Below are 14764 nucleotides of genomic sequence, written 5' to 3'. Positions count from 1 at the left end.
ATATAAATATATATATATACAAACTGTACTCTTCTTGCCTTTGTACATTTGGGCAAGGAGAGAGAATAAATCTTTTTAAGAGACAATCACAAACCTGTGAGGGTGGCTTTTTCTTCCTGCTCCCCAAATTCTAGGCCTTTCGCCCCAGAAAGCTGTGGCCAGTGATTTTATGGGAGGGAGAGGGAGGGAGGAGAGATGGTGGGGGAGGGTCAATATCTTTTTTTAGCATCTGAGATGGCTCAAGCAGACATGCTGCTCCTGATGGTAAGTGATGGCCCTGCGACCACCGATGCTACAGCCGAGCTCAGCCATGAGGATTTGGGTCAGAAACCAGCCCCTGGGTCCTGTCAAGCCTAGCTCCATCCCCCCAGGGAGCCCCTTTGCAAGGGGGAGGCAGTTGAGGGGTGATGGGGCCACAGCTCAGCGCTTTGGTTCCACCAGCTTTGCAGTGACCTGCGCAAAAGGCAGCACCCGGAGACATCAGAAGTTCCATTTACCTTTATCCAGAGGGTATTGCCTGAGGGACGTGGTGGTAGAGGAGCACCATGGGGTGGCAGCAGGGCCATGGAGGGTGCAAAACCCACCCTGGGTGGGAGCGGGGCTAAAATTTGGCCGATCAAAAGCCATAACAAATCATTGGTGTTGCTTCAGCCAGGGAATAGGTGTGAGATGTCCCCTCTGTCTCTGGAGCAAGGATGGGAGGGACAGTACCTGGGGCAGAGATGGTCCCAACAGCACAGCCTCTGATTTTAAACCCAACTTGGGACTTAATGCCTCGGTGAAGGGGGAGCAGAGCCCTTTCTTTTCCTAGGAGGGGAAGGAAGGAAAAAGAGACACAAATTTGAAGACGATTTATTCACACAAACTTGTATCCCAGCCCCACCTCTCCCCCCGCAAACAGAAAACACTGACCATGACTTTTTTTTTTTTATGGAATGGCTCAGCTTCCACTTTGAACAAAATCCTCCACGGAAGGGCGAGAGCATGACAAAGCACTCAAGGACAACTCCCCACGCAGGCAGCCGGGCCAGGCAGAACCACACAAAGAAAACCGGCCAGGTGACCATCTACGTGGCATGTACACAACCTCGTTCTCCAACGCTGGAAGGGGCAGGGTTGAACCGTGAGCTACCTACGACTCCGTCTTGCCAGGGAGACCATCCCACAGCATGTGGTAGAGCCACCACCTGATGCCTGTCCCCACACGCAACCACCTTTGGTTTGGCTATGGGTGTTAGCTCGGTGGCTCGAGCATGGAGCTCATCTCTTTGGAAAGGTGAAGAGGAAGAACAGAGGTGATGGCCAGGGGCCTGCTCTGCACCCATCCTTGGGTGGAGGATAAAGGCCTTGAGGCTTTTTTTTGGGCTCTTTGGACCATCGCAACCACCACGCCATGGGCAGGCGGGGGACGTCTGAACCCACGGCAGCACTACGGGAGGCCCACCAGAAGCTCTGTTCCTCTCAAATAAGCAGGCCCAGCTGGGTGAAGTTCATCTGAATGCCCCTTTTATTGAATGCTGTGATAGTGCAGTGGTAACATTGAACAGGGTTAAGACTGCTTCAAACAAAAGCTGGAAGAGCAAAAAGTTTAAAAACAAAAAGGAGGGGGAAAAAAAATAAAAATAAAAGTAAAGGTTAGGCCAGTTAAAATGGCATCGATCGCCCCGAAGTGGGGCCGCACAGTAGGGCGAATGTAGTGTTAAGAGGTTAAACTCAAGCACAGCTCCTCGAGGTGCCCCACCCCACAATGTGCCCTCTGCTGAAGAGTCTGGAGTGAGGAATCTGCCAGAGCAGCACCTGTGGCGGGACAGGGAAAAGGCCCAGCCGGGGTCTGGAGAAGTCAAGGAGCTGATCCTGCGCTTACTGCTGTGCTCCCAGGCGCCCCTACGCTACCACACCATGGCAAGAGCTCTGAGGCCAGGTCAGAAACATCTTCCATTTACTATTTGGTGATTACATGTGTGTATATATAGTTCTCTAGGCAACACGTTTCAACGAGATAGTCAACTCTGAGGATACAAAGGCCAATCTAACAATGAGAAATGTAGGTTCAGTCCAACAGAAGCTTGGTTTCCCTTTCCTCAAGAAAGGAGATGGAGCCTTCTCGCCCCTCCACAGCATTGTCAGGTCACGCTGGAGTCCCCCTGCTACAGCTAATCTTCATCAGAGGAAGAGTTCTGATCCAGGGGGTACACCATGAACATCACGTCTGGCCGTGATGGGACAGAGGGGTGGCCAGGCCTCACGATTTCAAAGCCCAGGAAGCTGAATGTCTTCAGGAGTGGAGCTACCAAAGAGAAAGAAATCCGTTACCACCAGGACTAATTCTCTTTACCTGTGTCAGCCTAGAAGCCACAATTATCCAAGCACACCAAACACCCTCCAGAGCTTCCTGCACAGTAAGAAACCACTTAGATGTGACCTCAAATAGGTTTTGTCTCTTCCTGCACTCATCCCAGCTTCTCCTGAGCGTGAGGGGCGTTGGAGCTGTGCTGCAGAGCAGATCTGGCCATGTTTCTCGTCTTCCATGCCCTCTGAGACACAGCGGTGGCTGGTCATCCACCTGTGCCAGCCGCGTGGACCCGCTTTCCCAGGATGCATGTGGCCATCCTGTGGCACATCCAGGTTTCTGCTCTGTACTTACCTGAGGCCCAGCACCCTTCCAAAGCGGGTCAGATGGCAGCGAAGAGGAATCTGCGTGCTCAGGGGCTGGGCAGACATCTGCTGTCTCGAGAAGGACCTAGAGCTCAGTGGAAACTCCAGGCAGCTGGGCACAGCTCAGTGCTGTCCCCCACGGATTGCACAGAGAAATTCTGAGTGGGGTCATTCCAGAAGCCCCCCTTGCACCTTGTCTCAAACAGACAAGGTCAGACTATGTGGTGATGGGGGCTTGTGACTGAAGCGATTGCTTCCCTGTGACCCTGGTGCAGCATCTAAGCTCTACAGCACCCTCTGATGACCACCTTCAAGCCACTGAATGGTCATGCAGAGGAGCTCCCACATATTGTCAAGACACAGGATTGGGAGCACTCCAGAACCTGTACCAATTCCCAGAGCAAACCATGGCTCATATTTTTAAAAACAAAAGCCAGTGTCAGATGTCTCCTGCAACCAGCCACTGCAGAGGTGACTGACGCAACCTGCGGTGGTGGTGACATTACAGCGAGAACGTAATCTGACCATTATTCTTGGCGTGGTTCCACGAGATGACATGCCCTCAGGCTCAGCGCAGCTCAGCTCTCATATCAGAGAAGCCAGCAAAGCAATGGAGTAAAATTAGAGTCCAGGTTTGAGTTACTCCTGCCACGGCGATCGCTTGGCCACCACCAGCCTGCGTCTGGTGAGGTTTCAAGTGAGGCGGCCATAGCTTGGGACCTCACCACAAATCCCTTCGGACTTCCGTGCTGTAATCGCTCATGCGACACGTCTATCTTTAGAGCCTACCTCAGCTCCCTTAAGCCATGAGCATCTGTGGCCAGGGTGAGGATTACCTGTAAGTCTAGGAAGGGCAAAAGTGCAGGGAGATCTTAAAAAAGCAGCTGAGCATCAAGGCAACAAACTCCAAAGTGTTTGGTTCCCACCTAACAACTTCTCCCTGGTTTCTCCTTCCCAATTCCAGCGGCCTGGTGTCAGTTGGAGACCTTCTCTCCTTACTGAAGGAGAAATTGGAACCAATTCCTGGGTGAAAAAATACTCTCCGGTAACTCAAAAGCAGCTTTCTGCATCAGAGTCCTGCTCACAACATAGCAGTAGGACAGCAGAGCATTACCTGGTAGAGAAACCAAAATACACCCCTGCCCTTCTTCTCAGGAAAGGGCCCACTTCACCCAGAAGAAACCATTTCTAACATGTCAGGATGCCAGGAGAATGACACAGCTCACTGTGGCTGCAGCAGGAAGCGTCCTGGGATGATGGGATTTTTCGGACTTGTTTTAGATTCCCCCCTCCCCTGCCAGTGGGGCTGAGGTCTCACCTCTATCTTCTCTGCTTTTTCTGAAGCAAATAAAGACGTAGTTTAGTTTCATTTTTTCTTCGGCGAACTCCAGCAGTGCTGATAACCTGCCAAGGAGGAGGAGGACAAAAGAACATCAGCTACAGTTCCTTCCTCAGTCCCGTCCTGAGGAAGCCTCGGAGCTTTATCAACACTTGGGATGTTTTTGGGCAGAAAGATTGTTTACAGATGCCTTCCAGCCAACAATGGGTGGTGAAACAATGGCCGGTGAAACAATGGCCTTCCTGCCTCGGGATGCAGGAGCCAGAGTGATCCTCAAGTCACTCAACAAGTCACTGTCCTCAACATGTACACTCACATCCCCACCAGCCAGAAGCGTTCTGACATGGGGAGCTGAACACTGCAGCTGGTCAGGTCCTGCCCTTGGGTCACAACAACCCTCTGCAATGCTCCAGGCTGGGGGAAGAGAGGCTGGAAACTGCCTGGTGGGAAAGGACCTGGGGGGGTTGGACAGCCAGCTGGAGATGAGCCAATGTGTGCCCAGGGGGCTGAGAAGGCCACGAGCATCCTGGCTTGGATCAGCACTAGTGTGGCCAGCAGGAGCCCAGCGCAGGGATCATCCCCTGGACTCAGCACTGGGGAGGCCACACCTCAAATCCTGGGGTCAGGTTTGAACTCCTCACTCCCAGAAGGACTTTGAGGGGCTGGGGCAGGGCCAGAGAAGGGCAACAAAGCTGGGCAAGGGTCTAGAGCCCAAGTGTGGTGAGGAGCAGCTGAGGGACCTGGGGGTGCTGAGCCTGCAGCAAAGGAGGCTCAGGGGAGACCTTCTGGCTCTCCACAGCTCCCTCGCAGGAAGAGGTCGAGCTCTTCTCCCAAGAAAGAAGCAACAGGGCAAGAGGAAATGGCCTCCAGTTGCCCCAGGGGAGGTTGAGGTTGGACCTGAGGAACAATTTCTTCTCCACAAGGGCTGTCAAGGCCTGTCCCAGGCTGCCCAGGGCAGTGGTGGAGTCCCCACCCCTGGAGGGGCTTCCAAGCCGTGGAGATGTGGTGCTGAGGGACATAGGTCAGTGGGGACATGGCAGTGCTGGGGGAACGGTTGGACTTGATCTTCAAGGTCTCTTTCAACCTAAATGATTCTATGGTCCCAAGCCAGGTAACATCCCCTCTGCTGGCACCATATGTGAGGAGATCTCGAAGTTTTGCACTATTATGGGAAAGAAAGACAAAGAGCAGAGCTCCTGCCAGGCAGGAGACCCTCACTGGAGGAGCATGTGCATGGGCAAGGCCCTTTCCTGCAGACACCAGCTGGATGACAAGGCCAAACCCACACTTCCTGCCCTCCCAGCTATGTGACTCCTGTCCCCTCTATATGTCCCTGTCCCCAAGCCCTGGGGATCCACATGGAGCCCTCACCATCACCACCAGCCTTGTAACCATTTAGGAGGCAGCGCAGCAACAAATGGCCTCCAACTGACAAGTAATTCAACAGCAGAGGAGACCAGTGAGGAGGAGGAGATTTGCAAGGGCTTTGTTAATATGGGAATGAGCTATTTTAATTATAGCCTCTCCTAGGCTGCTTTACCTAGCTAAATATAACCTGACAAGATTGGCGTTTGAAGTCACCGTGACACAGGCACAGAAATACCTTCCCAGGAGAACCCAGTCCCAAGAGAGGAGGCACTTGGTCAGCTAAAACATCCGCTGAAGAAATCAAACAAAACGTTTCTCTGGACTTGGGAGTCACATGTGAGACATCGAGAACACTGGCACTTCCCAAAGGTGCCCAATAACTGCCTTTTTTTTTTTCCTTAATTATCTCATGGCATGTAGGGATGAAGCCTGCTTGGAGATTTAGGAGGCCTTCAAAGGACTCCAGCAAAGCCCAAACGGCGTGGCAGCGCTCCCTGCCAGCGGAGATCTTTGGCAAAGCTCTTGGCAGGAAGGAGCTGCTCTGGAAGCTGCATTTACACAAACTTCCCAGAGCAGAGCTGTCTGGACAAAACACGCCCGTATCCTGCCAAGAGAGAGAAATCCGGGATTCTGGCAGAGCCCAACGCCTGCGTGGCAGCGCTCCAAGAGCAGATCCACCTACTGAGGAGAAGAAGCGCATCAGGATAATGGAGGGTTTTATTTTCCCCTAGAAGAGAGGAAATCAGTGGCCAAAATAAGCTTGCCAAGAGGCCAGTGGAAGAAAAGCAAAAAAGCCCCAAAAAACCCCCCAACAAACCCCAAAAAGTCCAAGAAAGGCGAGTAGATGTTCCAAACCAAAGTATGCAAAGAATCACTCTGCTCCTTTATTGCTTATTTGTCATTAGCATAGGGACTCAAAAAAATGGTAACCATTTTGGGAGGCTCTGCAGAGGGACCTGGCCAGGCTGCATCCATGGGCAGAGGTAAATGGGATGAGGTTCAACCAGGTCAAGGGCTGGGTCCTGTCCTTGGGTTACAACAACCCCCTGCAGCTCCAGGGTGGGGGAGGAGCAGCTGGAAAGTGCCCGGTGGAAAATGACCTGGGGGGGCTGGTGGAGAGCTGCCAAGAAGGCCACCAGCATCCTGGCTTGTGTCAGCACTAGCATGTCCAGCAGGATGGTCCCCCTGTACTCAGCACTGGGAAGGCCGCACCTCAAATCCTGGGGTCAGTTTTGGGCCCAGAAGGACCTTGAGGGGCTGGATTGTGGCCAGAGAAGGGCAACGAAGCTGTGGAAGGGTCTAGAGCCCAAGTGTGGTGAGGAGCAGCTGAGGGACCTGGGGAGAGGAGGCTCAGGGGAGACCTTCTTGCTTTCAGCAAGTCCATGTAAAGGAGGTTGGAGCCAGGTGGGGGTCAGGCTCTTCTCCCAAAGAACAAGCCTCAAGTTGCCCCAGGGGAGGTTGAGGTTGGACCTGAGGAACAATTTATTCCCCACAGGGGCTGTAAAGTCCTGTCCCAGGCTGCCCAGGGCAGTGGTGGAGTCCCCATCCCTGGAGGGGTTTCCAAGCCATGGAGATGTGGTGCTGAGGGACACGGGTCAGGGGGGGACCTGCCAGCGCTGGGGTGATGGTTGGACTCGATCTGAAAGGTCTCTTCCAACCACAACGATTCTATTCTATCTGAAATGATCATCAGGGGAAAAATTATACCTATATGGAGGACTAGCAGGAGGACAGTTCTGCGAAGCCAAGGCAGTTTGGAGACACTGCAGGTACACAAACCAGGAATAGAGCTGCCACGCACAGAGCCCAGCCTCCCCACCCACCCAACACCACCCACGGAAGCAAAGTCCTGCTCCCTGGAGAGCTGCGGATGCAGCTCTGGGATCCTGAACTTACCCTTCTTTGCTTCCATCAGCTAATAATCCATCAGGGATTTCCACAAAGAGGCTCTGATTAGAGAGCACTGCATCCCAGGAGGAGGTCTTCACCTCGGTGACCTTGTACTGGAAGTGGACAATATGAGGCTTCCCTTCGTGCACTGGGACATCTTGGTTAACAGTGATCTTCTCGTCCTGTACAGGAGAGGGAGGAGAGCTCATGAAATATGCTTTAGGGTTAAAAAGAAAACCCAACAACATCCACATCTTCACGAACTACCCTTCCAAGAGCACAGCTTGGGCCAACAAGTTGGATGAGCTGCTGCCACAGCCTGACCGATCCTGTCAGCTTCCAAATTCCCTTCATGGCCTTTTCGTTCCTGGGATGATTGCAAATCGCTTTCCCAGGTTTTACAACCAAGTGGTATGGGAAATGGTTTGCCTCTTGGTCTAAAGGAAGGAAACACGGAGTGCAGAGAGAATCCCGGTGCATCCAGAAGTGGTGTGGAGCTGAAGGATGAGAGGTCTCTTCCAGAGACCGCAAATGAACAGGGCCCTCTCCAGTGCTGCTCTAACGAGACTGCCAAGCGTGCAGATTGCCTCAGACTCAGCTCAGCAGTTCCTAGAAAACAATTCCGTGGTTAAAACTCCATTCCTTCTCCTGACAATTTTCACAGGCAGTTGGCTTTGCCCGGTAATGATTTCCACATTTCACTGCAAAGAGCCCCAGTGAAACGATGAAGACATTCATTAGGTTCCCAAGTTAACACCATCAGCCGCGGCGGAAGCTCAACTGCTCCCATCTGCGTGGTCACAGGCTCAGGCACCCCGACTCCCTCACATTTACAAAGTCACCTGCGCAGCTCTGAAGGGCAGAAGGAAACCAGATACCAGAAGTCACATCTGCTCTGCTCCCAAGTTATGGCAGCACCCTGGAAAGCCACACGTCCCTCTGTCCTCAACAGGGGTGGGGTGGGAGGCGGTTTACTCCATCAGGTAAGCAACCATCCACTCTCCAGGCCGTTTATTTTAACAAGGTGATTAATTCAGCAGCCAGCAGTGCCCAGTAAGATGGTGGAAGACTCCTCAGCATCACTGTGTTTCAAGATGTTCTCTTGTAGTTGTTCTAAGCAATGAAGCTCTAAGTGCTGCTGAAAGGCCAGCGAGTGCTTCAGCAAAAACATCACTGAGAACATTTCCAGGCTCCTCAAACCTGTGCCCCAGCGCTTTAATTCCTATCCCCACGTATATTAAAATAATTCCCCCTTGGTTTGACTATTGTGACAAAGAAGAAGCCATCGAGTACGTTCCTGCTGGTGACAAAGTCATGTCACATGCAAATTTGGAACTGCTTGGCTTTGGTTAAGCGGAGCAGAGGAAGCCACTGTTTGTTTGAAGCCCGGAAAAGCCTAGCTGAAACACAAGTTTACATTTCATCAGAATAAATATCCTGTGAGAAATAATTTTATTCATCAAGTTTCAAAAGTTCTAGTGTCTGTGCCTGCTGTGGGGTTTGAGGAGATTCAAGCCAAGAACCCACCAGCAGCTGCTGGAGTCAAGTCAAACTTGCTGCTGCTGAAGCGAGCTCCATGCTGCAGATGTGTGTCTAAAACCCACAAACCCCAGCGGATCTGGGGGATGTCCCTAGGGGAGGCACAACCTTCACCAGTGACTTTACAGGAGCCTTTGCCAATGGTTTTTCCAAAGGTGACATTCTATGAAGCAAGGGCAAAGTGACTGCAGGGATTAATAGAACCGGTTCCCCCGGGTCGGTGGAAATTACATTTACACATCCCATCTTTGGGAGCAGGGATTTTATTTCTAAGCACCAAAAGACAGCAAGATACCAGGGAGAGAAGCTGCTCCTGTGAAGCTCCTCCTGTGAAGCTCCAGCCCAGAATTCTCTGGAAGCTGCTCAAAGCAAAACCCCATTTACGTGACAAACGTTTGGGTTTAGTTCACCCCTGCAACATCCTCCTGCTATTGTGGGCAAAAAAATCCCCACCAGACTCCTTCCCACACAGCCACCTAAAGCAGCAGCTCCTCAGCCCTCTGCTCCGTTCCAGTGAAACAAATCTGCAAGGCCCAGCTTCACACAGTTACAACCCATCGAGCCCGAGCTCTTCCAGCCCAGCGACGCTCCTCAGATGTCCCGAGGACGGGGGGAGGCCCTGACGCGTTGGCAGCGTAAGGAGAAAGGATGTTATGATCAACCACGGCCAAGAGACTGGAGGATCCCGTGTAAGCGGCCTACCGTTGGCATCTGCTACACCTGCAACCTCCTGCCAAGTCTTCCAGCCAGAGCACGTCCCTCCATAAAACCCCATCCTCGCTGCACAGTACCGAATCCAGTCCCCACTGCACTCCCTGCTCCAGCAAATCTCCCCTGCTGTAGGGCCGAGTATTATTAGGATTAGGGTAGGGATTGTCCCCACTGCACTCAGCACTGGGGAGGCCACCCTCAAAGCCTGGGGTCAGTTTTGGCCTCTTACTCCAAGAAGGAACTTGAGGGGCTGGAGCAGGGCCAGAGAAGGGCAACAAAGCTGCTGGGGAAGGGTCTAGAGCCCAAGTGTGGTGAGGAGCAGCTGAGGGACCTGGGGGTGCTGAGCCTGGAGCAACGGAGGCTCAGGGGAGACCTTCTGGCTCTCCACAGCTCCCTGACAGCAGGCTGGAGCCAGGTGGGGGTCAGGCTCTTCTCCCAAGGAACAAGCCTCAAGTTGCCCCAGGGGAGGTTGAGGTTGGCCCTGAGGAACAATTTCTTGCCCTTGAGGGTTGTCCAGGGCTGTCCCAGGCTGCCCAGGGCAGTGGTGGAGTCCCCATCCCTGGAGGGGTTTCCAAGCCATGGAGATGTGGTGCTGAGGGACATGGGTTAGTGGGGACCTGGCAGTGCCAATTAACTGATTTGACCTCAATGATCTTAAAAATCTTTCCCAACCAAAATTATTCAGTGATTCCATGAAGTCTTCTAACACAAAACCAACACCAACTACAGGGAGCCCCAGCTGCTTAATTACGAGGCTGTGGCCTCTGAGTGCTGCATGCTCTGAAGGGGGCAGGCTTGTTCCCAAAAGGTCATCTCTGCCACTAGAACAGCTGACACAGCTGGAAAAAGGACTTAAGCTTTTGGGTCCCGATGCCTTTAATGTTGGCTGGAAAGCTCAGCCTGCTGTGACACCAAAAGCTTTTGTGCCTAATTCAAGGCCATACTGAAACCAAACATTTCAAATCTTCCAAACCACGATTCTTTCCACCAGCTTCTCCTCCATGCTGAGCTCTTTGTCTGCCTTTGGACCTGGGCTGGTGTCTGTGTGAAGCTTGGCAAGGCCCAGCAAGAGTTGAAATTGCTGGGCCCTTTCTTTCTCACCCCTACCCACCCAGAGGGAATTCATTATTTGTCCTGAGCCCTCTTGAAGCTATTTATGTATCTCCTTTATCTGCCAGGAAGCCCTTTGTGTTCTGCTGCTTCTCAGGATTTCAGACCCCTCCAACATCTGTGACAATTCAAGCCCACAGCGTGAAGCCAGTGGTACCTTACTATTAAGAGGCTGCAGAGGTTGATGTTTAGTCATGAAGTAGGTGGTTGAGGCATGTGCTAAAAATTCTCCAAAAGAAAAAAATCTCCTGAAAGAAGCCATGAGGTCTGTGACATTCATGAATTTCACAAGATGTTGGGAGCTGTGACCCAAAAGGGCTCGTATCTTCTCCTCATGTAAAGTCTGTGTGCCTCCCACGGTGTGTTTAAAAATCAAGTCTAACACCTATGACAATGCTCCTGTCTGAAGAGCCAAATCTACAAGCTGGGCATGAATTTAGGCTACCTCACCTGATGGCACTTCATTCCCTGGCTGTGCACTGCCAAAACACAGTGCCGAGCTGCACAAGTGTCCTCAGCAAGGAAGAGCCAGGTCTCCTCACTCCAAAGGAAAGCTCCTGGTGAACAGAGAGGACCAAAAAACGAGAGGTACCCAGATCTACGTCTGCAGACACAAAGCCTTCCTGATCTCACCTCGTGTTCTAGAGACACCTCGGTCCGCAGGGCCTCCTCAGCCTTTTGGGAAGTCTGAAGTTGCTCTCTGACGAACTCCTGAGGTAGCTCCCAGTCCTCAAAAGCTTCACCTTCCGGCCTGGGGCACAGGAAGGAGCTTATCAACTGTTCCCACTCTGCACTTCACCTTTCTGCTTCCCTCTTAGTTTCACAAGACATTCAAGAAGTTTTGTGTTTTGATAATGTTGACTCCAGGCACCACAACGGACACAGGCCTCTGGGGAATTATTTGTTGCATGGCTTCCAGAAAAGGCCTCCTTTTCTTAATGCTGAAGCAGGAGAGCGAAGCACGCAGCTCAAGGATCTGACAACCAGGTGGCTGAACAATTTTCTCCCACTAATTACCTCAGGGTTATTTAGGTTTATATTCCCAGGAGGAATCAAGTTAAAAGTTATTTAGATGTCAGATCTTTCTCACCTTATAGATCAGAGCTGAAAGAGAAGGATCCCTGCTACCCCCTCGCCCACCGGGGATCTTCGACAGTGGGTGAGGGGCATCAGGAGCACCACAGAGGCCCGGGAACAATGTGCCTGCAGCACTGCAGCTGGGGACAGTTACTCAAAGGTAAAATACTACTGCAAGGGAAAAAAAAAAAAAAAAAAGAGAGAACAGCAGGTTAGGTTAGCAAGGATCATGTTTCGGATGCGACAGCTCCTCCTAACCCCAAACTACTCTCCCAGCTCCACCACAGGGCACCAGGGACAGCTACGGGCCCGGGTATCTCCATTCAAACCACTCCCCACCAGCCCAAGCAGTCGGAAGACGTTGGAAACAGGGGAGGGGCTTTGCAGCCAGGAACCCAGTGAGAGTGCTGAGCAACCTCATGCTAATAAGGGCTGCCTGCCAAGAGCAGATGGCTGGAAACGCGTGACCAGATGAGCACACATTTTCTACAGACAAATATCTACAAATAGATCAACAGGACCCAGAAGGAGGAGGTTTAAAGTTTCACATTTTCAGGAGGAGGAGGAGTAAAAGGGTTGGTTCTTCAGATATTTTCAACACGCTCTGTGACATCTGAAGTGACTTTTTCACATGCAAATGAAAAGTCATTTTTAGGGTTGGAGTGAAGGACACTCAGTATGACAAGTTCACGCTACAGATCTACTTTTTAAATAAGCTTCCCTTGCCAGTTTCTACATTTGTTTGGATGTACCTACACACAGATCACTTTGAATGCAGGCTTTAATATCTGCTCTGGCTTTCAGGAAGCTCATGAAAGCAAATTATTTTACTTCTGGAGCGCTGCTTCCTTTATCAGCACCACAAAAGCTCTTTCCTGAGACACAGCACAGCAGCGGTATCCCTCTAACAAAGCCTGCAAAAGCAACGCAGAGAAACCAGTTGTCCCCCAGTGTTCCCATTATGAAGCACGCCAGCACAAAGCTATGCAAACACCGCCAAAATAAAAGGGTTTTCAACGAGCACACGGAGCAAGGAACAAGGCTACAAGGGACAGGCTCTGTAGAGGGATCAATAACTTACTATCTGTCCTAAAACTTCTCCCTTGAGCTGCTCTCAAGGCAGTGTTTTTCCACTCTCATCCCTCTCCATGAGACAGGCTGAAGAATCCAAAGACCATCAGAATCACCTGAACCGGAACATAAACCAGACTGCAAAGGAACAACTGAATCCGGGTGTTTCCAGATGCCAGAAAAATAAACCTTGCCACGCAATTGCGACACAGGCAGAATTCACCAAGACCTCAGCTCACTGCCTCACACCAAAATAGTCTTTCTACAGGAAACACAAACATTCTTCCTCACAGGATTTCCTCCTCCTCCAGGTTCGCCAGAGCGGGCTCCTCACCAGCGTTCCCACAGCCTGCAGCAGGGGCTGCCTGGAGAAAAGGCTGCTGAAAAGCACTGGGAAAAAGACATTCGGTGGCAGCGGTGAGGATGGCTCAAAGCAAAGCCCTCTGCACACATGCTCAGTGGCTTCTGGTGTTCATCCAGTCCCTCCTCACTGCTCAACCATGGCCATCAATGGACCAGTGTGTGTATTCAGTAGTAGTGGATGTGGAGAGGCATGACAAAGCACTTTGCCGGGCTGTTCCCCACCCCCAGAAAGCTGCTGGCAGCTTTGTTATTCCCTTCCCTCCTCCCTCAGCCCCCTCCCAGTCAACAATGTACCATTGATAGCTTTTGCCAACTTGCGGCCAAAGGCATTGAGAAGCTGGATAATGAAGTGTAGTTGTGGGGAAAAAAAAAAAAAAAAAAAAAAGAGGCTGTAGTTCTCATGCAAAGTGGCTCGAGATGCTTCCCAGTTTTGCTTCCTCTGGCACATGCAGAAGTCAAAACACAAGGAGCCTTCAGGCACTTTGCTGAACCCAGACCTGCCATCGGCACCCTCCCCAAAACTTCGCAGCGTGTGCGCGTGGAGGCACAGAGTAAAAGAGGTTTGGCTTCCTCCAGATGCATGTTAGCACGCTGGGCAGAAGTTCAGATGAAGTCCAAGCCCTCCATGCATCCATACATCTGCTCCCCAAGACCCGTTTATAGCTTAAAAATTAGGGTTGTCCTCCCTTCTAGCCCCTCTTCTCTTCCTCTTTCCAGCAGCTTGGTTTGCACTGAGATGCATGTAGATCACCGAGGGCCTTTCCTGAAGTAACTGCCACGGCAAAAGCTTCTTTGACCAAGTCCTGCCTGAAACAGGAGCTGGAGGCAAGCGTGGGTTTGCAGCCAGCAGGTATAATTTTAACTCGCTAAGCTTCCAACCATCTCAACCCCGCGTCGTATACCCGGGAAGTGCAAAGGACAACTCAACAACTTCTCTTGAACCCCATCACAGCTGCTCCTCAACAGCCCTCACACCTGAAGCCCCAGACCAGCACTGCTCAGTCTATGACAACAACCAGCACCTTGGGGGTCTAAAACCTGCACATTTTCTTGGCTTTTGAGGTTTTCATTCGCACTGAACACTTAGACCAGAGAAAAGGACCCACACAGCTATGCGATGTTACAGATATGAAGGGATTGTTTTTGCTTTGTTTTCTTTTTGCCCCTTTTCAAACCATGCTCTGAAGATGCAGCGGCGCCCAGCCCATAATAAGGGGCTATTACGCCACCGGCCATCGCAAGCTGTGTATTAAGGAGCTTGATTTGAGGAGCAAGTTGTAAATAAACCTTTTGATGGAGACAGCAGAGCTCTGCACAGAGTGGCTGAAGAACCCAAGGCTGGTTTATCGACATTCTCCCAGCGCTTTGCAACAGGGCACGACGGAGGCTCAGGAAACAATCTGGGGACTCTGAACCAAGCAATCGATAATTTGAGCAGATGAAATCCCCACAAACCAACTAAATCCACGCCCGCTGAGAACCAACCTGCCAGGAAAACCCATAGAACCTTTTCCTGGGGCTGAGGGAAGGGCGGGTGCAATCCCAGCTTGGTGTTCAAGGCTTTTTTTATTAGCAGAAGGTGCTCAGGCACTCGCTGCCCACCCCACCTCCCATGCCCCCATGCACCCCCGGGACCAACTA

The 14764-nt window shown here is 51.6% G+C and overlaps 1 protein-coding gene across 1 annotated transcript; it reads right to left on the bottom strand.

Annotated features, from left to right (window-relative positions):
- Positions 1–1916: 1916 nt before the first annotated feature.
- On the bottom strand, positions 1917–11860 carry LOC103771280 (ornithine decarboxylase antizyme 2-like; the record flags this gene model as incomplete). Its single annotated transcript, XM_008938574.1, is given in 5 exon segments — positions 1917–2287; positions 3974–4059; positions 7259–7434; positions 11703–11783; positions 11785–11860. Coding segments are annotated over 5 exon segments (553 nt in total), but the record flags the coding sequence as incomplete, so codon positions are not given.
- Between the last annotated feature and the right edge of the window lie 2904 nt (positions 11861–14764).

Source organism: Merops nubicus, unplaced genomic scaffold (genome assembly GCF_000691845.1).
Source record: "Merops nubicus isolate BGI_N331 unplaced genomic scaffold, ASM69184v1 scaffold32010, whole genome shotgun sequence".
Taxonomy (NCBI): Eukaryota; Metazoa; Chordata; class Aves; order Coraciiformes; family Meropidae; genus Merops; species Merops nubicus.
The sequence above is the reverse complement of the archived record's forward strand: the minus strand, read 5'-3'. Positions and strand labels throughout refer to the sequence as shown.